We start from the raw sequence: 26928 nt of genomic DNA, 5'->3' as shown, positions 1-26928 counted from the left end.
GGGTAAGGAGACTGCTACCATTTGAGATCACACTGGGGCAAGCAGGGCTGGGTGTCACTGCTGTCCCCAGCACCACTCACTCTTGGGCTCACTGGGACTCCTGTTGCTGTCCTCATTCTGGTGAGATTATTAATTAATGCTTGTAAAGCACACTGAAAATGCAAAGTGCTAACTATCCACTCATTAAACTCAGAGGATCATCCTACCATTTGCTGTGCTGTCCAGGTCAGCTATGTGGAAAATGACTGCCTCAGCGGCCCCTCAAGCACCCAACCACTCGTCTCCATCACCACCCATCTCCACCAATCTCTCTAGGCAGAACATGGGGAGATGCATCAGTGCCACCAGTGCCACCACATCTGCCTCAGTGCCACCAGTGCCAACATGTCTGCATCAGTGCCACCAGTGCCGACATGTCTGCATCAGTGCCACCACATCTGCCTCAGTGCCACCAGTGCCGACATGTCTGCATCAGTGCCACCAGTGCCACCACGTCTGCATCAGTGCCACCAGTGCCGACATGTCTGCATCAGTGCCACCAGTGCCACCACGTCTGCATCAGTGCCACCACATCTGCCTCAGTGCCACCAGTGCCACCACGTCTGCCTCAGTGCCACCAGTGCCACCACGTCTGCCTCAGTGCCACCAGTGCCGACATGTCTGCATCAGTGCCACCACGTCTGCCTCAGTGCCACCAGTGCCACCACGTCTGCCTCAGTGCCACCAGTGCCGACATGTCTGCATCAGTGCCACCAGTGCCACCACGTCTGCATCAGTGCCACCAGTGCCACCACGTCTGCCTCAGTGCCACCAGTGCCGACATGTCTGCATCAGTGCCACCAGTGCCACCACGTCTGCATCAGTGCCACCAGTGCCAACATGTCTGCATCAGTGCCACCACATCTGCATCAGTGCCACCCCTGCTGACATGTTTTCAAGACATGCTTGATATTGAACCTTTCTTAGGAACTCTTCATAACCAGGCTGTTTTTCTAAATTAAGGAGCTCACCCCAAGCATCCTGTGCTCAGTGCCTGAGAGCCTCCAAGTCCACAGGGGAAGGAAAGCAGCAGACCAGGCTTGCTTGCTCAGTGGAAAGGCAATATGGAAAAGCAACGAGGAAGAGATTGAAACGAGAGAGCCCTGAATCACCTTCCACTACCCTCAGGAAACCAGCTCATTCCCAGTACGCTCCTTAAAATGATTTTCAGTAAAGAAAGAGCATTTCACAGGCACAGGGGGACCTTCTGTGCCAGGAGATACCCTACAAATGCTTCTCATCACCGCGAAATGCCGAGAGGCGATGCGGCAGCCCTGCCCGCGCAGAGGCCACTGCACGCAGCCAGTACCCAGCACCTACCTGGCACAGTGATCTGGATGATGTCCAGCTCATCCGGCTCGATTTTGATCTGCCTGATTCCACTGAGCTCTCCTGAGGTACCTGCAGGGGAAAGGCAACACAAGGCAAACTGCCAACAGGAACCAGCAATGAGACGGCTGCCCGCCAGCGGGCAGGGAAACCACGGCTGGCTGTGACTGTGGGGCCAGCTAAGCATCCCAAAGAAAAGCCTGGATGAGGCACTTAGTGCCATGGTCTAGCTGATTAGATAGGGTTGGGTGATTGGTTGGACTTGATGATCTTGGAGGTCTCTTCCAATCTGGCTGATTCTGTGAACGTGGCTTCAGCCAGGTGGGCACAGAGATATGTAAAGGACATCCATGGGCATGGCCTCTGCATGGGACTCAGCTAACTGGAGCTGTTGGTGCCCTTGCACCAGCCACCAACCTTGTTATGTGCTGGTTTCCTGGCCTTCTTGACTCTTCATCTACTGAACAGTGATAAAGACCTTAGAGAACTGCACTGTGGGGCAACCAGGTAACTGGTGTACTTGCAGGCAGCTTTCTCCAGTGTGTGTCGTTCCCCCCCCTATCGCTATTTTGCAAGAGAAAAGGAATTATTCCTCACCTGGTTCACAGCTTTCAGAAACACTACACTTGTCAGACCTGGAAGGGAAAGGCAGACAAGAGAAGTGGTCATGGAGCAGTCAAAGAGGGAGCTCAAAAACCAGCAGGTGTGGGTAGGACTGATCCTGCCAGGAGAGAGAAACACTGCAGCCCCCTGCCATGCCAGGTCCCTGGGCACTCTGCATCTACATCCCAGCAGCAGCATGGCATCTGTACCTGCAAGGGAAACTCACAGTCTGCAGGCTTCCCTGCAAACAAGTCCTGCACCCAAAACCTCCCTGGGCCTGCAGCACTGCTGATGGCAGCTCTGTCTCTAGACACTGATGGATGTAAGCTCAGCAGAGAGCTCCTGAAAGCAAGAGGGGCTTTAAGCCCAAAACTTGGCTCCATCCGTGGCTTTGCAGCAGAGAGTAGTGCATAGAGCATCATTACAACACAGTTATTCATGGAGCTAAAGCAAATAGGGAGGAAAGAAAAAAAGTCAATTGATTTGGTAAATATTTATTCTGCTCAAAGCTTTTCTCCCCTGAAAACTGGGCACCATCCCAAACTTGCATCTACAGCTCACTTTGCATGCTCAAGAATTTACACAAGGTGTTCAGCATACAAATGAGGTTACTTTGCTTTCTGGCTGTCTCTTTCTTAGGTAAGAACATCCACCACTCCTTGGCAGTAGGGAAACACTGCTCCCTGATGCTGGTCCTTCAAGAGAAAGGAAAACCCTTCTGAGCCACCACCACATCCCTGTTGGCTCAGGAGGGATGTTCAAAAGCACTTCTCGCTTGCCTAAAGCCACTCAGCAACATCCACAGAGCCAACTGTGGGCAACACAAAGGGAGCCAGCAGTGCTCTTGAAATGTTCTTCCTAAATGTGGTGTGGATAGAAAGGATCTCTGGTCTGGAAAGTACTGGAAAGCCTTGGGAAGGGTTTTAAAGTCTCCCGCTTTGGGTCAAACTTTCACTGGGGAAATCTGGGAGGAGGGTTTCCCTGGGGAGCATGTCCCCCCTCGCAGTTTCTGGCCCTTCTCATTGGAGTAATACTGCCCTGTTCCTGGAACTAGACTCTGACCTGGGTGAACCACAGCTATGGAAATGCTCTGCTCCTACCAGGCAACAGAGATTCCTCCTTTGCAGGAAGAACAAAGTGGGATTTGAATATCCACTCTCCTGCAGAGAGGTGATATCCATGTACTGGGAGGTTTGGGGAGACTGAAGTTTACCCCTGGGGTGGGCAGTGCCAGCTATGCACACACCAGAGCTGCAATTTGTGATCCCCTTGGTGACCAGAAGTGCACAGGAACCTCATGGTTTGGTAGCACACAGCCTAAATCAGGAACAAGGCTCACAGCTAGGACAAATTTAGAAGGGACCTCAGGGTGATCTTCAGGTTGTGCCTGATTTACACCAGCGGCAGGTGGTCAGCCCAGTGCAGCCCACATCACAGCACCACCACAGGGAGGGCAGTCCAAATCCAGATGGATACAAAACATCCCTAAACCACCTTTTCCCCTTCTAAAGTGGTTTTATTGCTCCATGCCACTCCTGCCTGATTCACTGCTGGAGTGTAGCAGGTGAGATGGGGACAGTGCAGCATCAGCGAGGGCTGCACAATGACCACAAGCCTCAGGCCACCCTTGGAGCTCTGCAGTGGCAAACCTCAGCTCCCACAGACACATGGTGGCTGCTTATCTACCTACTGCTTTGCAGAAACCTGCTTGGCAGCCCTAACGTCCTGTCCTTCCACCTTCTTGTTTCCAGTCACAATGATTTAGCTGCACAGTGGGATGCTCTGTTGCAAAAAATTAAAAGTGTCCTAATTGCAAATGTGCACAAATGAATGGGAAAATGAGAAGCCTCAGGCCAGGCTTCAGCCCTGCAGTCTGCTTAGATGCCAGTGGGATTTGAAGCATCACCATTTTCCCTGGCATCCAGTGAGCAGCAGATGCTCTGCTGTGCCCAAGTCTAAATGCCTCCGGACATGGAGACGGTCAGCGAGGTGCAGAGAGCAAAAAGTGGCTGAAGAATGGTTGTGTGGCTAAGCCCTAGCTGAGGAGCCTGGAGATTCAATTCCCCATAAGACCAGGGAAGCACCTCAGGAGCCAGCCCAGCTGAGTTCCCATCACAGACATCTCCAGACAAGGCTCTCATCCACAGCCCCTTCATCACCAGGAAGAGAACTGGACACTTGTGGGGTTTGATTCCTCTGAGCCATTTGAAATGGTTGAAAAGGGCTGATTCACCCAGTGCACTGAGCCTGTGCTGATGAAAGGTTCCAGAGTCACCCAGCCAGCCCTGCTCCAGCACAGACACTCAAAGGCAGGTGCCACCAGCCTCCCTTCATCAGAACAGGTGAGTAGCTACAGCCCTAAGCACCACATCCATGTGTCTTTTAACTACCTTCAGGAATGCTGACTCCACCACCTCCCTGGGTAGTCTGTTCCAATGCTTGACAACCCTTCCTGTGAAGAAATTTTTCCTGATAGCCAACCTGAACCACCCCTGGCATTTCCTCTTGTCCTGTCACTTGTTGCATGTCAGAAGAGACCAAGCCCCACCTGGCTCCAACCTCCTTTGTAGCAGTTGCAGAGGGTGATGAGGTGTCCCCTCAGCCTCCTCTTCTGGAGACTAAACAACCTTATTTGAAGTGATTTTAAAGGTCAATGTTGGGGCTAAGTATTACTTGGCTTCTGAGCAGCTGAAGCAAAACCAAAGGAAACTGGAGCTACACAGAGAAAAATACATTCTGGATCTCCCAGCATGGGTTGGAAAGCAGCACTACACATTCCATGGGCCCTGCCAGCATGTTACAGACCAGTCCAGCTCATGGCATGGTTGGACCAGAAACAGGTAGTCTCACAAAAGCCTCCTGCCCTGCTGAACTCTGTAACCCCACTTTCATTAAAACCTCTGCTAATCTGCTATTAGTCTCCCTGGGAGCCTTATAAACAGCACTTCACCAGTAGGATGCTGTGTTACAGTGAATCCTTGGGCCATGTTTTACACCAGAGATTGCTCCTGCAGATAATCCCAGCCTGCCAGGGCACAGCCCTGATTTCATCAGGTTTGCACAAAATCAGTGCTTCCAAGCAGTGCTATTCTGGCTGGGAGAAGGATGGAGGTGCTCAGCCCCCTCCTGTGCCAACCCAGCTGTGCCAGTACCAGGGGTTTGGAGGGAGGCAGGAGAGCAATTCTCTTAGAGCAGCAGAGCAATGACCTGCTGGCCACGTCAACACCCCCAAAAGGACTCTCTGAGGGCTGTCACTTGGTGGTGGCCAGGGAACAGGGATGCCACTTACCGGCTGTTGGCCTGAGAGGTCCCCACCAGGTCCAGAACAGCCCCGCGGTGTGGCTCGGGGGAGATCTCCCCAGGGGGGCTGGAGGGCTCCAGCTTGGTTGGATCTTTGGTAAATTTGCTTCCTGGTGCAGGGTGGGTTTGGAAGGAAAAGCAACAGCTGAATTAGCAGCCTGCCAACAACGCAGCTTTTGCAGCTTTATTTTCCCCTCCCCCAGTCCCAGAGCTCAGGCTGGGGTGGGGGACAGGTTATCAAGTGCCACCTGCTTGCAAAGAGAAGAGCACAGAGGTAACCAGGTTCACACATTAAAACAAGAGCAAAACTTTTGCCTAAACCTCATTGTAACTAAACATCTGCTGGGAAGTCCTGCCAGGGATGGAACATTTATAGAAAGGGCTGGATGCTGGGACAGGGTGCTGAGAGGTGGGGAAACCCAGGACTGGCCATGGACCTTTGGAGCAAGCCCCAAAGTGGGGTGAGCCCTGTCCTAACAGAGGTGATGGGAGCCTGATGAAGCCCAGAGCAGCAGTGTCACAGAGAGCCCCATCCCACAGCTCCCAACCCTGCATGCAGTGGGAGAAATCTCTGCTGCAGCAACACAGAGGGGGACAAAAGCTTCCTGTCACCATGAAAAACCTTCTCTCTCCCTTCCCTGTTCCTCAGCAACCTAAAAGGAGCTGAAATGAAGCCTCAGCAATGACCTTGAAGATGAAAAGAGTGATCTGAAGGCAGGGTAGGAAATGAAAATTGGTCAGGGAAGGTGAGCAAAGAGCTGAAGGATTAGTGCTGGGGGAAGGAGGGAATGAAATTACGCTGTGACCACGTAGGTGCCTTGTTAAGCAGCTGCTGCCAAAGGCCCTGCACTGCTCTCCAAGTGCCACTGTGACATCCCCACCCTTCCAAATCACATCCCATCCATGGGAACATGAAGCCTTTTTTCCTTTCAGCTCCAGCCTGCAAGGAAGGGCAGGGCTCTGGGCACTGGGACCAGCAGCAATACAGAGCCTTAAAGACACTATTTATCCAGTGACACTCCAAAAAGGCTCCTTTTAATTTGTGCTTTCTATGGACCAAATCTTGTTCTTGCAGCAGTGAAGCCTGCCTGAAGCTGCTACCCAGGGGAGTAGCAAAAATAGGTTTCCTAGCAGTGGTGGGTATTTTAATTAAAGGGTGAGCAAAACTGTACAGGGAAGCTTTGGGATACTTTGCAGTCGGCAATTTAAAGTACAGCTCTGCTCAGAAAAGAGTGTCTTTGCAAAAATGGCACCTCCTGACTCAGCAGATGCTTTGCCTTTTGCCTTTTTTTTTTTTTTTTTTTTTTTTCCCCCCCACAGTCAGATGTGCTGACTCCAATCACAAAAAGCCAGGTTTAATGTGTTTTGCTTCTGGTAGCCCTGCAGGGACCAAAGCAAGTGAGGGGGAAACTGTCACCCACTCCAGTCCTGCTGGCTTTGCTTCCTCATCTCTTGGTTTCCCACTTGCACTTCCCTGCCACACAACCCTTGAGCTCATAGCATGGTGCTTTCCATCTGCAGCTCTTGAGCTGAGGTACAGATCTGTGTGATGCCTTTCACCAGGTATCATGCAAGCATGATGGATTTTCAAGGAAAATCCAAACATCCCAAAAGACAGCTCAGTGTTCCACCCCATCAGAGTGGGTTAGATCTTAAAAATATTTTTCTTGAGAAAATAAAAAAGGCATTAATGGGGCTGGAGACAAAGAAATCCCTCCGTGGAGGAGAGGCTCCCTCCAGGCTGTGCTGGAGGTCCCCTTTGGGTGGCTCTAGTGTGATTTTCCCTAGGGAACACCCCTGGGGGTCAGGGATGTGGTGGGGACACAGGGGTTAACTTGGCCAGTGGAGATGTCACAAGAGAAGGTGGTGTCTGGAAAGCTGCCAGAATTTGGGGTTGGCAGCTTGGGAGCAAAAAATACCAAAACAACAACCCCAAAACACGTCTTTACTTGTGAGCCAAGCCCAGGCGTCGTGGAACAGGGCTGGGTGGTGATAAATTCAGGTGCAGTGCTGTATTTCAGGTGAGTCCTGGGCTGGTGGGATGGGGGCAGCTGCTGGAGCTAGAGTCAGGTCAGACAGCACCAGTACCTGTCTCCTTTTATTTGCCAAGAAGCACTGAGCTTGGCTTCTCCAAGCTCAAACCAAAAGGAGTGAAAACATGGGGCAAAGAAAGCCAAAGAAATGCCCTCCCCAGGGTTTTGTCACTGAAAAAAACCCACAAAAAAACTCCAAAAAAGGACTTGTTGCTGTTTTTCTTTTAAAGCCAGTCAGTGGCTGGATGATGCTAACGCTTCCCAGCCAAAAAAAAAAAAAAAAAAAAAGAAAAGAAAAAAAGAGACAACAACAAAAGAAGAATAATTTAGCAGTGAGGAACCCAGCAGTGATTTTTCTGCCTCCTGAAAGCACAGAACCACGCTGTGTGCTGCCTGTAGCAGCAGCTCAGTGCAGTGCAGGGAGGCTGGACTTGATGATCTTGGAGGTCTTTTCCAGCCTCAACAGTTCTGTGATTCTGTGAGCCAGCCCAGCCTCATGCACTGCACATTCCTCACTTAAACCTTCAAGGCACTCCTGAAGGGGTGCATGGTGTGACCTCAGCCTGCTCAGCTGCAGGGCTCAGACCTCCTCACTGAGCAGAACTCCTGCACTTCTGCTGCTTACAGGTGGCATGATTTCAACTCTGCTTCTCTGGATAATCTTTGTGGGCAGAAAATCAAAGGGACGTGGAGAACGTACCTGTAAAAATCCTCTCGTCAAACATCCTAGGAGGAAAGGCAAACAACAAAAACAACAACAACAAAAGGATTAGGTGCTTCTAATGACTGAATTTTAGGTGTTATTAATGAACAGCATTAAAGCAAGTGAAAACAGTCATTTTATTCACTTCCTAAACAAAACAAAACAACACAACCAAGGAATGAGTTTTTTCAGATAAAAAAAAAAAAGGCCTTTTAGCCTGTTGTGCAACCCAGCAATCTTACAGCATATTCATTTTAACTGAAGCACCTTTAAACCTGCTTACAACTCCTTCTCTTAATTTAATTAACTTATTAAATGAGGCTGCTCTAGGCTGGCTTTGCCAAAAGAGACAGTAGGACCGAAGGAGCTGTCGCTGGACCTTCACTTCACACACCGACCATGGACCAGATGTCACTTGTCTCTTAAATACCATATTTTGATGCCACCTACAATGTGGGGGCAAAGTGTGTTCAGGGCCATGTCCCAGAGCCTGATCCAGCTCAGCACAACCAAAGCAGTGCAGGACAAAGAGGCTCCTCCACCAGCTGACATCTGGAAAGTAAATTCCTTTTAGGATGCCTGAGCCCTGTTGATGTTGGTGATTTTAGTCCCCTAGGGAGCCTTTAGCTAGGGTTTTTCACACCTCTAGCAGGGGAACAAGTGCTGCACAAGCAGAGACTGAATAAATAAATACATTATAAAGCAGATTTTCCTGAGAGAGAAGCAAAGAGGGGTTGTGCAGCACAGAGCTAACTGGGAAAGCATCCACTCCTCTTCCTCCAGTCCAAACACAGACACCAAGACTCTACACCCTGCCTGGGTGGTGACACGTCTTCATCATCATATATACCAGGTGTCCATAAGTGATCACCATAAAACAAGGTGTGTTGTGAAGAAAGATGTTCCTCCTTCCACCTGGAAGTACGGCTCCCATCTGCCAAATGTCATTGGAGGGAGTCCTGCCAGGATCAGAGTCCCATCACCACCTGAAATGCTTAGGGTGGCACCAGCAATGTCTGCCTGGACTTACAAGAGGGTGGTGAGGCTTGTGGGGGGGACCATGTTACACTCAGCTCTACCACACCCTCTCAACAAGTGATGGAAACCAGAGGCTTAAGGCAAAAAGCGTTTTGGGTGTCAGAACAAACCCTGTGAGCATGAAGGGAACACAGCTTCAATCCCCCGGTGCCCTCACGGCCGTGCACTCTCCCCTGCCTCCCAACCAGCCACCTTTTGATGACGAAATGGATGTTGTGCCTCTCCTCCAGTATCCGTTTGAGCTTGGGGACGCCGTAGGTGCAAGGCCTCTTGAAGGGAATCTTGTCCGGGATGCCGATGATCTCCACGGCCTCGGGGTCGCAGGCGATCTTCCGGTACGGGACAGGCACCATGTGGTCTAACCCCAAGGCTTCAGCTGCAAGGTGAGAGTGTGGTTTTCACTTAAACACCAGCTTTTCCTTCTCACAGGTGATCAAGTGAAGGTCTAAAGGCTTTGGCTCAAGCAGAGCAAGTGCCTCCTGCAACCCTCTCCTTTGCTTGCCCCAGAGGGTGAGCCCTGGGAGCAGCGAGCCCATGGGAGATGGGGAAAGGGGAGACAACGCAGCAGCAAACACAGCTGAAGTGTCCTCCAAAACCATGCAGCAGCAAACACAGCTAAAGTGTCCTCCAAAAACCCCAAATGTGCCCAGCACTGCTCACACCAGGGGTGAGCTGGTTCACAGGCTGTTCCCAACCTCCCCATAACCACAGCAGGTCACTGAGCTATGTAATATACTCTCTCACCTGCACATGTGCAACCTTCTCTAGAGGCTGGACTAGGAGATTTCCAGAGGTCCCTTCCAACCCCCACCATGCTGGGGTTCTGTTCCACACGCACAGTTTGTAAGTTACAGAGCTCATTTACAGCCCATGTCTCACTCACAAGTGACACAGCACACATCTATAGCCTGTCTACAGCTCAGGAAGTCCACAGTGTGGTGAAGGTGGCACAGCCAACAACCTTCAGCCCATCAGCCCATTCCCAAGCAATTTCCTGAGCCATAGAGCTGCCCAGACACCCAGAAACTAATCCAAAAGCCCTGCTCAGGGCAAGGGAAACTCCAACGACACCCAAAAGCCATACAGGTGGAAAAATGCAGCTACAACAAAGCCAATCTCCTTTTTTCCCCCCCTGCCACATGAATTTAAACCAGCAGCTTGCCACTGCTCCCTGTCTCCTGCCTGGGTGCTCTGACCCAGCCCAGCTCACCACACTTCAAACTGGGGCTGGTTTACAGCCCAGTTATAAATTCCTCAACAGTGGTGGCTGGGGGCAGGGGGGGGAAGCTCCAAATGGAAATATTGACATAACCTTCAGCAGACACCCAGAGACTGGGAGCTGCTGGGCTAAATATGTTAGGAAGAGAAGGGAGCTCTAGCATATGGCTTCTGCTGCTGTGTTAGGGAACAAAAATGATTGCTATATAATGATATGCAAACCACAAGCACTGCAGATGCATAATGGGATATTAACTCCTACTCACCATATCTGCTGTTAAACAGAATTTGCACGCACTCCCTAAGGGTGTTGATATCTTCAGTTTCTTTTATAAAGCTGTCCCACTTATCTATCAAAACAAAATATAAGAAATAAGGAACTTCCATATGGTTGGTACACAGCAGATGCACTTTCCTCACACGAAGCAGGAACAAGATTTTGCTGCTTTAAAAAAAAAAAAAAATAATGATTTTTCCCTCTTGCTGAGTGGATTTTGCCAGGTTGGCAGATACAGTCTGGGCTTCCCCAGCCCCAGCCCCAAGCAGCCTCCTCTGCAACCCTCCATGTGCAAAGCAGATTCCTGAGGAATGACCCCATAAAACTTCTCAACCCTGAAATGAAAGACCCTCCGGGACAAAGCAAACTCAACCTGGAACAACCCCCTGGAAGGCACAGCCATTTCCCACAGCAGCTTTTTCATCTCCTCCTCTTTCCCAACTTTCCCATCCATATTTTTTTCTTAACACAGGCAAGCAGGGGTTTTGATCTGAACACCTCAGCATTTTTAGGTTGCGTTTCCCTTGGGTAGGGTGGAGGTGGGGAAATAGCAGAGCCTCCTCCTCACTGCTGGTGCCCCCAGGCACTGCTGCAGAATCACTCTGAGGTTAGTGGGTTTCAGCTATTTTGAAATACCATCAAGTTCTGGGTGGGTATTTGCTGCAGCTTGGGCAAACTGCCTCACTCAAAGGCATGCTTCAGTGCCCCGTCATGGAGACGGGAGGGATGGACCCAAGCAGGGATAAAGGTCTTGGCTGCAATGCTGAGATGCTGTGGCATATAAAGGGAAAAAAAAAAAGCAACTCTGCTGGGTCCCTGCAGGGAATGGGGATGGCTGGGAGACTGATAGGGAGAGACAGGGATGGGGAGAAATCTTTCCCTAAGAGGTGGCTGCCAGCCACCTCCAATGCTGGAATGGGACACAGACACAGACCTGTCTTGTCATGGACAATGGAGAAGAGGATGCGCTTGGATGAGTGCACGTTCTGGATGAGGGGACCCCCGGAGACCGATGATTTCTGTCCTGGACAGGAGGGGAGACAAAGAAAAAAGGCTGATGAAAGCCTGACCAATGCTCCAGGCACTCAAACAAGCTCCTGGGTGCTGTTCCCTGATGGTGACGTTGACCTGACCCTGTTGTCTCTCCCCCTTGGTCTGTGACCGCTTGGCGGGGTCCCGGCCAGACTGAGCCCCCAGCCCCGCATCTGCTCCTCCAGCCTCACAGCACAGCACCCAGCGTTTCAGGGGAAAAAAATGATCATAGAGTGGTTTAGGTTGGGAGGGACCTTTAGAGGTCATCTAGTCCAACCCCTATGCAGTCAGCAGGGACACCTGCAACTAGAGCAGGTTGCTCAGAGCCCTGAGCAACCTGACGGTTCCAGGGATGGGGCAGCTACCACCTCTCTGGGTAACCTGGGCCAGTGACCTGACTGTCAGGGCCAGGGGGTGGGCTTTGCAGCAGGCTCTCAGCTGAGAGCAAACTCCAGGCTATTACCACAGCAGTCGCTGTACTCCTGTGAGGAAGGCACCTTCAGCTCTGCCGCCGGCCGGGGCAGCAGCACCTCGCCGCCCGCGCTGGGCCCCGAGGACATCTCTTGCTTTAGGTCGACGCCCATCTGGGTCGGCAGTGAGACTCCGTACAGGAAGTTTGCGATGGCAGACGGAGCGTCCTGGCTGGCAGGCTTGGCCATGGGGCCGTTGGCACCAGAGTCCCGGCCACCTTTGGAGGTGAGGGAGGTACAAGTCAGCTCGATGCTGGGGTTTGGCTCTCGGCTGGGCTCGTCTGCTGGCCTGAGGGGAAGGAAGGGAGAAGAGGAGGAAAAAGCAGGTTCCTTTGGGTCTATTGGGTCCTTTGGGTGCTGCTAAGCTGGGACAAGCAGGGATCTGGAGGGAAAAGGAGAGCCATGTCTGGGAGGATGGGACACAAAGCACTGCAGGATGCTAGGCTCTTTATTCTGGAAATCACAGCCATCACCTAACCTCTTCCAGCTTCTTCAGGCACCTGGAGTGGTTTTTGTCTTCTGTAATGGGAGTAGGCTGGTCTTAGTTCAAAGCATTTGTATTAGCTGGGGCAAAGATGCCTAACTCCACAGCCTGGTATTTTTATGGAGTAAAACAGTCTGTGTGGTCATAACCACTTACCCCCAAGGCTGATGACAGCTCAAGGGGGACTTCTGTCAGTCCAGGGATGAGCTTCAGACCAAGCAAGCCTATGTGCTTCACATGAGTCAGGTGGCCACAAGCTCACAGGCAGCTCGAATTCTGCGTGTCCTAATTTTAGCTGTCTCAGTCTGATTTTCCAGAAGAGCCTTCACAGGAGGTATTTGGTAGCTCTCAGTACTTCTCTGAACGGATCTGAGGTGCTTCCAGCCAGGCAAACGCAGAGGAAACACATCCAAAACTGCCAAGCCCCTTGCGAAAAGGCAGCCCAAATGGGGAGCTCTCCACGCTACAATCCCCCACCTCTCTCCTTGTCTGGCGTTAAAAATCCCATTTCAGCCTGGGAAGAAGCTTGCAGCATTTACACTGGAAAGCCCTCTGGAGACAGAGAAGCACTTAGCTTACCACAGCGGAAACCTTGCGGAGCCACACAAAGCGATGCGGTTGCTGCACACCTTCACGTGTGCTTTTTATAGGAACCAGGCCAGAGTGGTCTGCAGCAGCCCAGCACTGAGGAACCTCCAGGAAAGGGTGGGTTTGGCACTGCTGGACCCAGGTTTATAGGTCTGGAGGAGAAGCTGGGACATAGCAGGGGACCCTCATGTGTGCTCTACACAAAACCTCTGCCATCCACCGGCATTCTGAGAGCTGCCATCCCAAGGGCTCGCTGCCCTCCTGGCCCTTGGGGATGCCCCAAATTACCTTTTTAGCCTGAAGCGGATGCTGTGGCTGTGCTCTAGGATGGCCATCAGGGATTTCATATCGTACTCCATGGGTTTCTTAAAGCTGATCCCCTCAGGCAAGCCAGCCACTGCCAGCGAGCCTGGCTCTTTCAGGAACCTCTCGTAGGGCAAAGGGACCACGCTGCTCTTCCCCACAGCTTCACCTGAGGAGGGGACAGAGTTACACACTGATGGACACCCCACACCCCTGACTGCAGCCAACCAGGCTGGGGGAGCAAATGCAAGAGTAAGAGATCCTGGTGGAAATATTATGAGAAGAAAACCTTTTCCTACCTCTGCACTCAGCATGCAAGGCCCTGCAAGCTCTAAGCACTAATTAATAATAAAACTCACAAAAGCCAATAAGCAGATGTCTCATCTTTTGGGTTGCACAGTAAAATCCTCAGATGGGGTCATTTGGCACAAGCCCACTCCCTGGGAGCACCCAGACGCCTGCCAACAAGGGATGTGGCTGCTGGCAAGCCAGGAGGTAGCTGAGAGCTGACAAAGGAGGCTGAAGGGCTCGCACTGATTTTTATTTCTATTTCACACTTACTGAGATATTCTAGGAACCTGCTTTTCAGTTGGTTTTCTTATTTTACCTCCTGGAAGAATGGGAAGTTCTTTGATTGCTGTTGGGTGACCTGATGCACTTTGACAGACAAGAATGAAACAGCTCAGCAGTCCAGTCCTCCATTTGGAACATCTGACTGCACCATCACCTCCAGCCACCCAGAAATCTCACCCACTCCCCTTGATGGTGGACACAATGCCCTGCTGTGTCCCCACCACAGAGGGCTGGCTCCCTTGCACCTCTGACACCAAGCCAAACTGCCTTCCATTCTCTGGCAGCAGAAGACAACCAGCCAGCACTGCAGCTATCCAAAGATTTTTCTAAACTGGCTGAAGAAGCCACCAGCTCCCACTGGGGATGTCTGCAGTGCTGCAAGACACTGTTGGGGAACCAGCCCCACCTGAAGGGTCTCAAAGAACAGCCAAAGCCCTTGAGCTGCTCTCTGTGGAAAAATTACTTTGGAAATCAGCCCATGTCAGTGCAACCAATAAACCTGGTGCTGAAAGCACGAAGCAGAAGAAAGAGCCACGCGGGAATGTGACCTGCCTGGCATAGCAGCATCCAGATGCAGAACATCTGGCTGCATGGAGAGGTGTCTGTGCCTGTGTTCCCAGGTTGAGGGGCAAGGCAGAGGAGATTATGGGACCTTGAAATAACTGTGGGATTTTCTACTGTTGATTTTTCTTTAAAACATTTTCTTTTTAATCTCTTCCTTGGAAAAAAAAAAAACCCGAAACAAACCAAAACAGAACCAAAAAACAAACCACCACAACAAAACCAAAACAACAAAACCCCAAAGCACCAGAAGATCTTAAGAGAAACCCTGGAAATCTTGTGCTGCTGTCAGCAAGTCCTTATTAAAAGTGATTTCTTCAACATGTTCTTTGAAGGGCCGCCTGATAACTGACGACGTGCGACTCGCACGAGCCATCAAGGCTCCTTACAGGCAGGGAGGATAATGTTTTAATTAAGCCACCAACAGAAGTTTCCAAAACGAGCCTCTGAACCACACCACCCCGAGCAGACTTTCTGCAAGTTTCCCCTGCCCTGCCACACCAGCTCTAGCAGCTTTCCACCTCCCTCCATCACCTCTCTTAGTGATGGGGAGAAGCTCCTGACGGCCACGGTGGCTCCTTATCGACCAACACTCAACAACTCCTTGGACATATCTTTATGGGGAACATGCTGCTGTCAAAGTGACCTTCACCAAGCCTCATGCTGCCATGCAGAGGCTCATGGTTTAGCTAAAGAGAGACAATAATCATCATTAATGCCTGTTTAATAGGAGCTGGCAGTAATCAGTCATCCTGTTGGTGCAGAGATTACCCAGCTCTGGTGGGAATACTCCAGCTTTTTGACTGAGTATTTGCTAACAGTTTTTGTTCCCAGTCCCTGTTAATGGGAAGTGACTGAAAAGATAAAAAAATGGAATTAAAAAAAAAAAAAACCAAAAAAAAAAACCAGAAGGAAAGATAACTGTTAATTTCTGACAGTCCTCTCAGTGTTGGAAAGACAATCACCCTGGGGCACCTATTATCTCCTGTGGTGCTTCTCCCCACTCAACCAGGAGAGGCTCTTCCCTATGGGCATGCCTGGAGGGGAGCATCCACCCTGCAGGTTTCACCATAGAGCAGCTCAAGGATGGAAACAGCTGATCCTACTGAATCAGCAGCACAGGCTGAACGACACCAGGCTCAGTGATGCCCAACCTTCTCCCTGCCATGGCAATGCCTGCCACTGTGAGTTGGGGACTCAGCTAGCTTGTCTCTCACATGTGTCTGTGCACCTCCACAGGGTAAGAAGCATCACAAACTCACCCAACAGATGGCCCACCTGGTGCAGATCAGATGCACCCTGATCAAGTTTTACATAAAATTATATACTTATGGTAAGTCATGTATAAAAATTCCCAAGAGGATTCCAAAGCCTGGCACTCTCCCAGCAGCAGGACCATGAGGCCTGCAGCCTGGAGCAGGGATCCAGCCCATGCCAAATTTCCTTGCCATTTCCTTGGCATGTCTTGTATTGTCCCTCTTTGGCCCTGGCTTTTTGATGGCAGTGAGATGACTTGCTAACCCCCACTAATGGGAATATCATCTCCAAGTCCTTTATTAAGTGGTTTCAGAAAACCTCCTGGCTGTCCATGCCTGGGTGAAGGGATGTCCTCTCCCCTTTCTGTCTGTGAAGCACCAAATGCCAGCCACAGCAAATCCCACATGCATGCCCAGGGTGGCTGGTGGGAGCACTGGCTGGTTGGTGGTGCTCATTCCCAAAGTCAGCACACAAACAGAGAAAACACCCGTGCCTCGGGCTCAGGGAGACCCAGCCAGGCTCAGTAGCTCACCCCAGATCCCAAAGTGTGACAAGGAGCAGCACCCAGGAAGGTGAAACACCCAGTTCTGCAACTGGCTCAGCCACCAGCTTGAACTCCCCTGCAGCATCACACTGGGCTGACACAACCCTCTGAGCAGCACAGGGGAACACTGGGGCTCGTTGTCCCCTCCTCCCAACCCAACCTCACTGCTCCTACCCAGGGGACAAGTCGGGAGCACAGCCACTCCCTCCAGCGTTCCACAGGGGCTCCAGCAGGGACCACCCGAGTGAGAACTCGGCGCTGCCGCTGCTTGAGCCTCCACAGATTGAGCCCGCAGGGAGCTCTGCAACCCAGTGGGTTACATATCAACAGCCATATGGTCATCTGCATTTTAATTGCAGAAGCTTTATTGCCGGGGATGATGCATGTGCTGGAACGGCACCAGCTCGTCTCTCGGAGCCGCTGCCTGCTTGAGAACTCATCTTTTTCCCTTTTAAATAGGCTTGCCAGGGAAAGGGGTGAGGGAGTCTCTGCAGAGAGACAGTGCTTGTGAAAGAGGTGCTGTAGATAGAATCACTGAATGCATTGGGTTGGAAGGGATCTGTAAAGGTCATCCAAGTCCGACTCCCCTGCAGTAGGCAGGGACTTCCCCAACTAGATCAGGTTGCTCAGAGCACCATCCAACCTGACCTTGAATGTCTGCAGGGATGGGGTCTCCACCACCTTTCTGGGCAACCTGTTCCAGTGTTCTACCACTCTCATAATAAAGAGCTACTTCCTAATGTCCTCCTTCTTCCTAATGTCTTCCTAATGTTCCTTTATCCCTAACGCAGCATCAGGGACTAAGGTGTGGTTGAAAATCACACTCAGCTCACGGCAGAAGCTTCCCTTGGCTGGGGCAGCGGAGGATGTTCCCCCAGTACAGTGATATTTTCATCTAGTTTGGGATGCTGCAAGGTGAAGAAGCAGTGGCCAGATCCCATCTAAACACAACACCAACCCTACACATCCCACCACGCCACCCCTGCCAGGTACCTGCTCCTCACCAGGGAGCTGGGCTGAGGTCAAAAGCCACATCCAGCAATGGGCAGCTCAGCAAGCCCTAGGGGCAATCCAAATCCCCAAATGGAAGCGTGAAGGTTCTTACTATAAAGCACATCAAACACTTCCTCTACCATCTTCCTGAGGAGGTACACGTCGGATCCCTGGTCCGGGGAGACCCTGAGCACGCTTCGCCCGCACTCCTTAGCCTTCTTCTGCACCTCTGCGTCCTGCTCCTTCCTCTGCTGGACTCCTGTGAGGGGAAAGGAGAAAACAGGAGATGCTGTGGTGAGAGGAGGGGTCACAGGTGATGCCATGTGTGCTTTTGAGTGGCTGCAAAGCGACTGAACCCTCTGGCTGGGTTACACTGACTTTAGTCAAAGCTGAACACGTCCCTGCCCACCAAACCCCAGGCAAGATGGGGTTGCAGGCCCCTCACTTGTCCCCACAGCAAAGTCCTCTGGCTGGGCAGGCAGGTGCCCCTGGTCTCCCACCCACCCCCCAGCCCCTCAGCTCACATAGGGCCATGGCCCCCAGCAGCCCCAGACGTGCAGGGGAAGGTTTCAGCATGGGCAGTGATGCCAGCAGGGAGCTGGGTTGGCCATCCTGTGCCTGTCCCCCGCATCCCCCTCCACTTCCCTGGTTTTACCCACTCGGCTGCACTGGAACTGTTGTGATTAATTGGGTAGCACATTTCTTTTCTCTGGTTTCAATCTGCTTAGCCTCCAATCTCTCAGGAAAAGAAAATCCTCCTTTCTCGGGAGGCTTTTTTACCCTTCAGCGTCACGTAGCTCGGTAATACCAGCTATTTCCTGCTAATTTCCCCCATTAAACCTCAAATAAAGCATATCTTCAGCAACGACTTCCTTGCATCCCTAAATGCACAAAAAAATTAAACACTACAAGTGCATTATTGCTGCTCCAGCCAAAGCGATTCACAAGGGATTTTTCAGTGGCAAAGGACTAATTCCTTCATCATCCTCGACAGGCTCCTACCGGTGATCAACCCTGGATGCTGCCTGGGTGCTCAAGGAGGAGCTCATGGATTCCTCCTGTGGAAAGAGCCCATGGCTGGGGCAGCACTGGGATGGGGGCAAGAGACATCCAGTCACAGAATCACAGAACCACAGAATCACAGAATCACAGAATCACAGAATCACAGAATCACAGAACCACAGAACCACAGAACCACAGAATGTTAAGGACTGGAAGCTCATCCAGTCCAAACCCCCTGCCAGAGCAGGATCACCTATACAAGATCACACTGGAACATATCCAGACAGGTCTTGAGTATCTCCAGAGAGGTACCCACAGAACTAGCAAGGGGACAGCCACCCAACACCACACAACCCCTGGGCAGCTCCACATGCCTCCCACCACGTGGGGAAACAAGGCCTGGTGAACTTTTTTGGGGTGCTTTACCAAGATGGCGAAAGGCATCTGCACCCACACGCTCCCAGGCCACCTCCCCTGCTGGCTGGGTGCTAACTCTGCACCACTGACATTAATCCTGATCACTGTCAAGTCCCTCCGTGCGCCAGGCAAGGCTGAGCCAGAGGTTCAGATAAAGGAGGGCGTTGGAGCGAGGTCTGCGTGCCCCGAGAGATAAGAGAGGCTTCTTACATCTCCCAGTGATGTCTGCTTTAGATTATTTCAGATCCTTTCTAAGGGGGCAGCTAGCCCATAAATCAGAGGCACTTCCAAGGATGCTTTCCACTGCGTGCCAGTTGTAAGAGCTTTATGGAGTGGAGTTGAGCCTGGGCCATTTATAATTCAAGACAGAGTTATCACGTTTCACCCTGTCTCCAGCAGCAGCCACTTTGCCTGAAGCTCACCATCAGGAGTTTGTGCTGTCAACCAGATGTGACCATTTCATTTTGGCAAAGGTGTTAACGAAGCCAAAGGAGAAGAGAATCAGGATCTACCGTGGGGTGCCTTAGCCCCAGCCCGGTGGCAGGACACTGACCAGGGTATTTGTATTTATATTTCTAAAAGTGAGATTTGCAGATGGGTCATCAACATCCTGAGCTCCAGGGAGACACGGTTGGCATTTAATATACAAGAGGGAGCTCCCTCCCATTAGCCACCCCACTGCTCAGGTACCTCCCTGCATCTCATGAGTGGTGGGAAGGGGAGGCAGAGTCACCTGCGAATGCAGGAACTGTCCCAAAAACACCTCCTAGTCCTGCAAACCCCCAAACACCTCCTAGTCCTGCAAACCCCCAAACACCTCCTAGTCCTGCAAGCCCCCAAACACCTCCTAGTCCTGCAAGCCCCCAAACACCTCCTAGTCCTGCAAGCCCCCAAACACCTCCTAGTCCTGCAAGCCCCCAAACACCTCCTAGTCCTGCAAGCCCCCAAACACCTCCTAGTCCTGCAAGCCCCAGACACCTCCTAGTCCTGCAAACCCCCAAACACCTCCTAGTCCTGCAAGCCCCCAAACACCTCCTAGTCCTGCAAGCCCCCAAACACCTCCTAGTCCTGCAAGCCCCAGACACCTCCTAGTCCTGCAAACCCCCAAACACCTCCTAGTCCTGCAAGCCCCCAAACACCTCCTAGTCCTGCAAACCCACAAAAACACCTCCTAGTCCTGCAAGCCCCCAAACACCTCCCAGTCCTGCAAGCCCCAAACACCTCCTAGTCCTGCAAACCCCCAAACACCTCCTAGTCCTGCAAGCCCCCAAACACCTCCTAGTCCTGCAAGCCCCAGACACCTCCTAGTCCTGCAAGCCCCCAGACACCTCCTAGTCCTGCAAGCCCCCAGACACCTCCTAGTCCTGCAAGCCCCCAGACACCTCCTAGTCCTGCAAGCCCCCAGACACCTCCTAGTCCTGCAAGCCCCCAGACACCTCCTTGTCCTGCAAACCCCCAGACACCTCCTTGTCCTGCAAACCCCCAGACACCTCCTTGTCCTGCAAACCCCCAAACACCTCCTAGTCCTGCAAGCCCCCAAACACCTCCTGTCCTGCAAACCCCCAAACACCTCCTAGTCCTGCAAACCCCCAGACACCTCCTTGTCCTGCAAACCCCCAAACACCTCCTGTCCTGCAAAACACACCACAGCAGAGGGCAACTAATGGCAGCTCTACCAGGCACAATTGGCTTGGTGCAGGTGGCAGGCAGCTGCCCACAGTGGGCAAGGACAAAGGGCCAGAGCTGAGCCCTGGCAGTTTGCTGCTCCTGCAAAGCCACTCACCCTGCACACGTGCAGCAAATAACCCCAGCAGACAGCGACCCTGGCAGTGCCACAGTGCTGATGTTTTCATTAGAGCAAACCCTTTCCAAGCAATCTCTCCAACAGATTAAGCACCAGTGTGGTTTCCATCACCACCATGCGTGTGCACACACACCTGACTGGTTTCTTTCCATGGTCAGCGTGTGTGAGCAGATCCAGGACTGGGGCCTCTCCAGTCTGGGATCCTTGGCACCACCAAAGCCAGATCCCATCCCAGCTGCTGCACTGAGTAGGGAAAGCAGGGTTGACGCTTCAGGGATGATTCCATCCAAGAAATACAGGTCCTTGTTCACACAATGACTCCCACTTTCCCCTCAGCTCCCAGGCTGTTTCTGGGGAGCCAGCAGAGGCACAGAGCTGGGACAGAGGGCTGGGTGCCAGTCTCACCACATGCAGAGCTGTCACCACTCAGATCTCCCTGCAATACCCAGTGACTGGTCTGAGACTGGGTGGACCACAGCTCCTGCCGAAGGCTTCCAGAGCTCCTGCTGAAGGCATCCTCTCACCACTGTTAGCCACACAAAAAAATAAGCAACTCCACAACAAACACTCTCAGCTCTCATATCCATCTCTGTTTCTCCAAAACCAGGAAAATGCCTTGGCCCAAGAAAGCCTCTCTGCTCCTGGCAGATCAGTAGGACAAACCGTTTTTGCTAAGTCCTCAAAAGCTGCTCCAGCACACCAGCAGTGTTGCCACAGACTGACAGCAGAGCAGTCATCCAGTCTCACACCACCCCAAGGATGACTTCAGAGAGGAGAGCTGGGCTGCACAGTCTCCTCCCTGGAAGGGAAGAGGCTCCAGCTGTGGTTCCCACCTGCTTTAAACACTGCCCAATCCCACAGACAGACAGACAGCAGCGTGACACCCCCAAAGCACAACTCCTCCCTGCGCAGCAGTGTGTGGGGGTGGGAGGGCACAGCTGGCACAGCAGCCTTGGGGATACTCACTGCAAAACTTCTGGAAGTCAGTTTGCAGCTCCTTGCGGGCGCTGAGGAAGACTCGACCCTTCTCAGTGCCCACCACGAAGGCACTCTCCTCGTGGACGGCGATGCAGGCCACCTCCGCGTTCAGCTTGGAGAGCGCCGAGCACTGCGGGGAGACACCAGGTCAGCAGGTGCTGCGGGGCCAGCCCTGCCATTTTCCAATGTTTGGGGTTTTTTTGGTTTATTTTTAATTCACATCAATGTTCTGGTCCGGGTCAGAATGTCATGGGGTTCCTGACATCCCCTAAACACTCCGGTGACTTTACATCTCCAGACACGCTTCCAGCTGAGCTATGCTTTGCTGGCAAACAAGAACTATTTACCCATCAGTTGACTTCACTTTTTCCTATCCTAAAAGTAAACATTTTTCTGGGATTTCTTTAAGAGAAAACATTCTTATTAATTAAAAAAAAACCAAACAAACCCAAAACACCAAAAAACCAAACCCAACCAACCCCAAAACAAAAACCACACAACAAAACCCCAAACCCAACACCACTTTGTATTTTTCCACCAGCTCTAATGAAATAAGGAGCACGAGAATCTCATTTCAGCTGCAGAGCACTAATATGGTCAAAGTCTGGATTAGTCAAATGATTCTTCTTGTACAGTTATGCAAAACATTAAAGAGATGGAAAAGACTTCCTGCATTAATCCAGTTTATGTAATGTGCACTTCCTGCCCCACACCATACACATGTAGGTGTGCTTTTATTAGCATTATTTTTTATATGATAATAGTTATGCAGTGCTGGCAGCCTGAGTCAGATTCCCATAGCTACAGCACTGATGCTCTGAGGATGCTATCACAGGAGCACAGAATGATAGGGGTTGGAAGGCACCTCTAGAGATCATCGAGTCCAACCTCCCCTGCCCCAGGCTCACCTAGGGCAAGCCACACAGGAATGTGTCCAAGTGGGGTTTGAAAGTCTCCAGAGAAGAAGACTCCACAACCTCTCTGGGCAGCCTGCTCCAGGGCTCCAGCACCCTCACAGCAAAGAAGTTTCTCCTGATGTTGAAGTGGAAATTCCTGTGTTCTTTTTCATACCTGTTGCTCCTTGTCCTATCATCGGGTACCACTGAAAAATGACTGGCCCCTTTTCCTTGACACCCACCCTTAAGGTATTTGTAAACACTGATGAGGTCCCCTCTCAGTCCTCTCTTCTCCAGCCTAAACAGTCCCAGGTCTCTCAGCCTCTCCTCATAAGTCAGATGTTCTATCCCCTAAAACATCCTCATAGTCCTCCGTTGGACTCTCTCCAGTAGTTCCCTGTCACTCTTCAAGTGAGGAGCCCAGAACCAGACACAATACTCCAAATGAGGTCTCACTAGGACACAGTAGAAGGGGAGGAGAACCTCCGTCAACCTGCCAGTCACACTCTTCTTAATGCACCCAAGGTCACCACTGACCCTCTTGGCCACAAAGGACATTGCTCTCTCCTGGTCAGCTTACTGTCCATCAGAACTCCAAGGTCCTTCTCTGGGGAACTGCTTTCCAGAAGGGCAACCCCTAACCTGTAATGGTGCATGGGGTTGTTCTTGCCCAGGTGTAGGACTCTACACTTGTCCTTGTTGAATTTCATTAGGTTGCTCTCTGCCCAACTCTCAGGTCTGTTCCCAGGTCATGATTTTGAAATGGGTGAAACAGGGGTGGTTTTCCCATTGACAGCCCCAGTCAGACACATCACCATGACATAGGCTGAAGGATGCTGGCAGCCAGGGAGCACAGCAGCTGGCCATGGCCCAACTGCCCTGAGATACCTTCAGCTTTCTGCACACAGTTACAGTGAGCTTGATTCATGTGGGCTTAAACCAGTCTCTGTATTGGGCCATTGTACCTCCTGCTGACCTTCTTCAAGGAGGACTTATTGAATCACATCCCTCAAGGAGGTATTTCTAAGAAACCTCCTTTCAAAAACCCAGCAGCAAATGGAAGTGTTTGGCTCAAAAAGCCCAACTCTCAAACCAATAAATCCAAAATCTAGGGGATGTAAGATTTGAAGGCAGCCTAAATCCAAACCCTAAGCCTGCTTGGCGATGTGCAGGTGGCCCCACGGTTTATTTAGCACGCAGGCAAGGCAGGCAGGCAGGCTTCAGTGAGTGCAGAGCCTGGCACTGGTGAAGCACTAAGATAAAAGCTGAATTTCAGGAGCAGCCTAGCCCCCTGGCCCTGGTGTCAGCACGTGAGGAGGACTGCAGGGCAATGCATATTGATTAGGAGACCAAACTACAGCAACATGATTTGCTGCACGGAGTGGCACACAGAGCAGCAAAGCTGCCTGGGGTGCTTCAGCTCTGGGGAACCTGCTCCTTAGCAGGGTGAAGGAAATGACTATCAGTGAAAAAAACCCTACCTGCAGAGAGAAGATGCATCCCAGCCAAACATATTAAATAAGACTTGGCTTTAAACAGGGAGGGCCAGTTAGCATGATGCATTGCATGAGGTATTTGCTTCTGCACACTCACTTTCCCTTCTCGATCACATTCACAGTTAAAAACAAGATTAGCTCTGGTCCACGAGACTTAATCCAGACAGTTATCTTGTTTATGTAAGCAGGGATGACTTAGGCAAGGTTTCCACTGGGAATTCTACGTCAAAAGATATGAAAGTTATTTTCTTTGTTCTCGGAGATAAAAGCCATTGTTCTCCTGTTGTGTAAAAGCTCAGGGTAACATTGGTAAAACATCAAGGAAAAAAAAAACCAAAACAACAGCCAACCACCCTACATTCAGTTGATACCAACATAAATATTAATGGCAAAACAATACACATCTGAGATTAACTTGGGCTGACTTTATGATCCTTACGGCTGTCAGGGCTGCAGAGGGTTTTTATTTCCTGGCTCCGGCAGCTCCCTGGGCTTTCCAGCAGCAGAGGGGAATGGGATGGGTTTGACAGCACTTGTGCTCCAGCCCTGCTCCCAGCCAGCCCTGTGCAAGGGAGGAGAAAGGAGAGAGAGGTACAGGCCACTGGCCTCTTACCATGGAGTCTAAGGCAGACACTAAGCTGGTGATGATTTCATCTTTCTGGGGAAAAACCATATTCCACTGGTCAGCTCTGGAGGTGCTGAGAGTCACGTCTAAAGGCTTCCCTGCCAGGGCCATATTCACCTGAAAACAGAAAAAAGAAAATGAGATGCATCACTGTTACTGATGGGGAGCTGGTGCTGAGCACCACCAGTGCAGCCCTGCCACCAGTGTGTGCCGTGGGTTATGGTGCAATACTGGTGTGGATACACTGGGGAAACTGAGGCACAGAGCAAACCTGAGCCCCATGTCCCCATGTCTCCTCTGCTAAAGGCAGATAATTGCTGATAATTATAGCTGCTGAGCTGTAACCAAACCCTGGAAATGATTCTATGCTGCATAGCCCAGCAGCAGTCAGGTCAGCTCTGAGGAGATGCCACCACCATGTGGGGCACACCAGACTGACTGCATAGTTGCACTCCAGATGGGCAGACTGGGGCTGTGTTGAGCCAAAGGATGCAGCACTGTGCCCAAGCTCTAAGGCCAGCAGAGAGCAAGGGGTGACATAAGCATCCCCACAAGGACACCATGCTGGCTCTACCCATGCCTCCCTCCCTATATCCTTGGCAAGAGCAGAGCCTGGCACCCAAAGGCGTCCCTGAAACAGGCAAAGCCATGGGGTACTCTGCCTTCACCCCAAGGGGGAGAAGCAGCTCTGTCATCAAGTTATCCTGCCCCTCAGCTCCTGGGGGCCTGTGCTGATGGGACTACAACTAGGCAGCTTGCAGGGAGCCCCTGCATCTGAGAAAGGGCTCAGCCCCAGGAGCTCCATCCCTCACTGCAAAACAGGGAGAAAAAGGGGAAAAACCATCAAGGCCTGGCCACCTGTACAGCTACTGCACCAGGTCTCTGCACCCTGGTGCCCACATCTCACCAAGCCCCACGGCAGTGCCAATGCTGTAGGGGAAACTGAGGCAGGGGCTATCACCCCACTGCCACACTGGGGCACCCACACCCCTACAACACCACCCCCAGCACCCACTGTAGTCCCCTCCCAGCCATCGCCGCTCCATCCGCAGGGCAGCGTCGCGCTGCCTGCCTTTAATCCTGCAAATAAAAGGTGGCAAATTAGCTGGCAAGGCTGGGGAGCCACTCAAACTGGATCATAAATCATGTGCTCGAGGCTGCAGGCAGATAAAAAAAGAGGCCAGAGAATTTCTAACGAGGCGAGACGGGCAGGAGCCGGGAATATGAATGAAGCTGCCTGAGCCTAACTCCATCTGCAGCTCAGCCCTGCTGAGAACGAGGGTTAAAAGTTAACCACAAAACACCAAGTTCACCTTTCCACCCCAGTCTGCCCCTGTGTTCAGGCAGCAGGAGTGTGCACACCAAGTGCTGCCCCACACAGCTGGGAAAATGGTGGGGTTTGGTCCAGAATAACAAGTCACAGCCTGCCAGCATCTCTGCAAGGTGCATGAGTGTGCCCAGGGCAGAGGGCTGATGGACAGCCTTGCCCTGCAAACCCTTGCTGTGACGTGGACATGCACCAAGCTAACGAGGGTGGAGAGGACTCCCCTTTAAACTGTAGTGACTGAATTGCAGAGATTGCTCTGGAGACCTCCAGGCTGGCTTCCCCTGTGTCACCAGCTGGTGAGAGCAGGCAGTGATGAGGCATCACCAGCAGTTTCGGATGGCAGAGCCATAGCCACAGCCGTGACAGCTCTTCTGCTGCCCAGCAAAACCATCTTACAGCCAGCTGACACTTCTCAATGAAGCTGACATGACTCTGCCTGGACCCCCCCTAAAACTAGGCATAAGATTGGAAAACAGAGCTGGAAACCGAGCACGTGGTCCTGCAGCCTGAGCACTACCACCCTGCAGCACAGCCCCCCTGGACATCCTCACAGTGGGGACAGGGCTCTGTCAAGCACCTCCAGCCCTACCACTGCAGCAATGCCATGAAATGCTCCCCTGGCTCCAGCCATCCAGCATGCAAGGATGGACAGACAAATGGATGAGGATCCATTCCATGTGCCAGCTCCTCCGTAGAGCCCCATGGGTGCAGGGCACTCAAATTACTCTTTAAATCGATGTTGTGCTAACACCAGTGCCTTGCTGCAGCTGGCAGGGAGCAGCAAGGAGACAGCACTGCTGATACCAGCCCTGAACCACGATCCCAGCCCACAGGACACTGGGCAGCCACAATGCCAGGCTGGGGACCAGCCATCACCTGGGGACTGCCACTGGGAAAGGATTCAGACCAGGGAGCATCACCCCCTTCTTAACTCCCTTGGAAAACAGCCTATTTTGATGCCCACACGTATTTCTAAGTGCCCTGATTATCATTTAATGCTCCTGCTACAACCTAGATGATGTTCTTGTCTTTTGGCAG

At 51.8% G+C, this 26928-nt stretch overlaps 1 protein-coding gene across 1 annotated transcript in view; it reads right to left on the bottom strand.

Annotated features, from left to right (window-relative positions):
- GTF2IRD1 (GTF2I repeat domain containing 1) overlaps positions 1-24674 on the bottom strand; it is a 47011-nt gene extending 22337 nt beyond the window's left edge. The window contains exons 1-12 of the mRNA XM_054394170.1: positions 24552-24674; positions 21535-21676; positions 17458-17604; positions 13403-13586; positions 12036-12331; positions 11475-11564; positions 10530-10613; positions 9238-9421; positions 8005-8030; positions 5261-5381; positions 1966-2003; positions 1360-1440 (exon numbers count right to left, since the gene is read on the bottom strand). Coding sequence (XP_054250145.1) covers positions 1360-1440; positions 1966-2003; positions 5261-5381; positions 8005-8030; positions 9238-9421; positions 10530-10613; positions 11475-11564; positions 12036-12331; positions 13403-13586; positions 17458-17604; positions 21535-21676; positions 24552-24674 — 1516 coding nt within the window. The remainder of the gene's footprint in view (positions 1-1359; positions 1441-1965; positions 2004-5260; positions 5382-8004; positions 8031-9237; positions 9422-10529; positions 10614-11474; positions 11565-12035; positions 12332-13402; positions 13587-17457; positions 17605-21534; positions 21677-24551) is intronic.
- Between the last annotated feature and the right edge of the window lie 2254 nt (positions 24675-26928).

This window comes from Indicator indicator, chromosome 30 (assembly GCF_027791375.1).
Source record: "Indicator indicator isolate 239-I01 chromosome 30, UM_Iind_1.1, whole genome shotgun sequence".
NCBI lineage: Eukaryota > Metazoa > Chordata > Aves > Piciformes > Indicatoridae > Indicator > Indicator indicator.
Note: the sequence above shows the minus strand (reverse complement) of the source record. Positions and strands in the feature narration are given on the sequence as shown.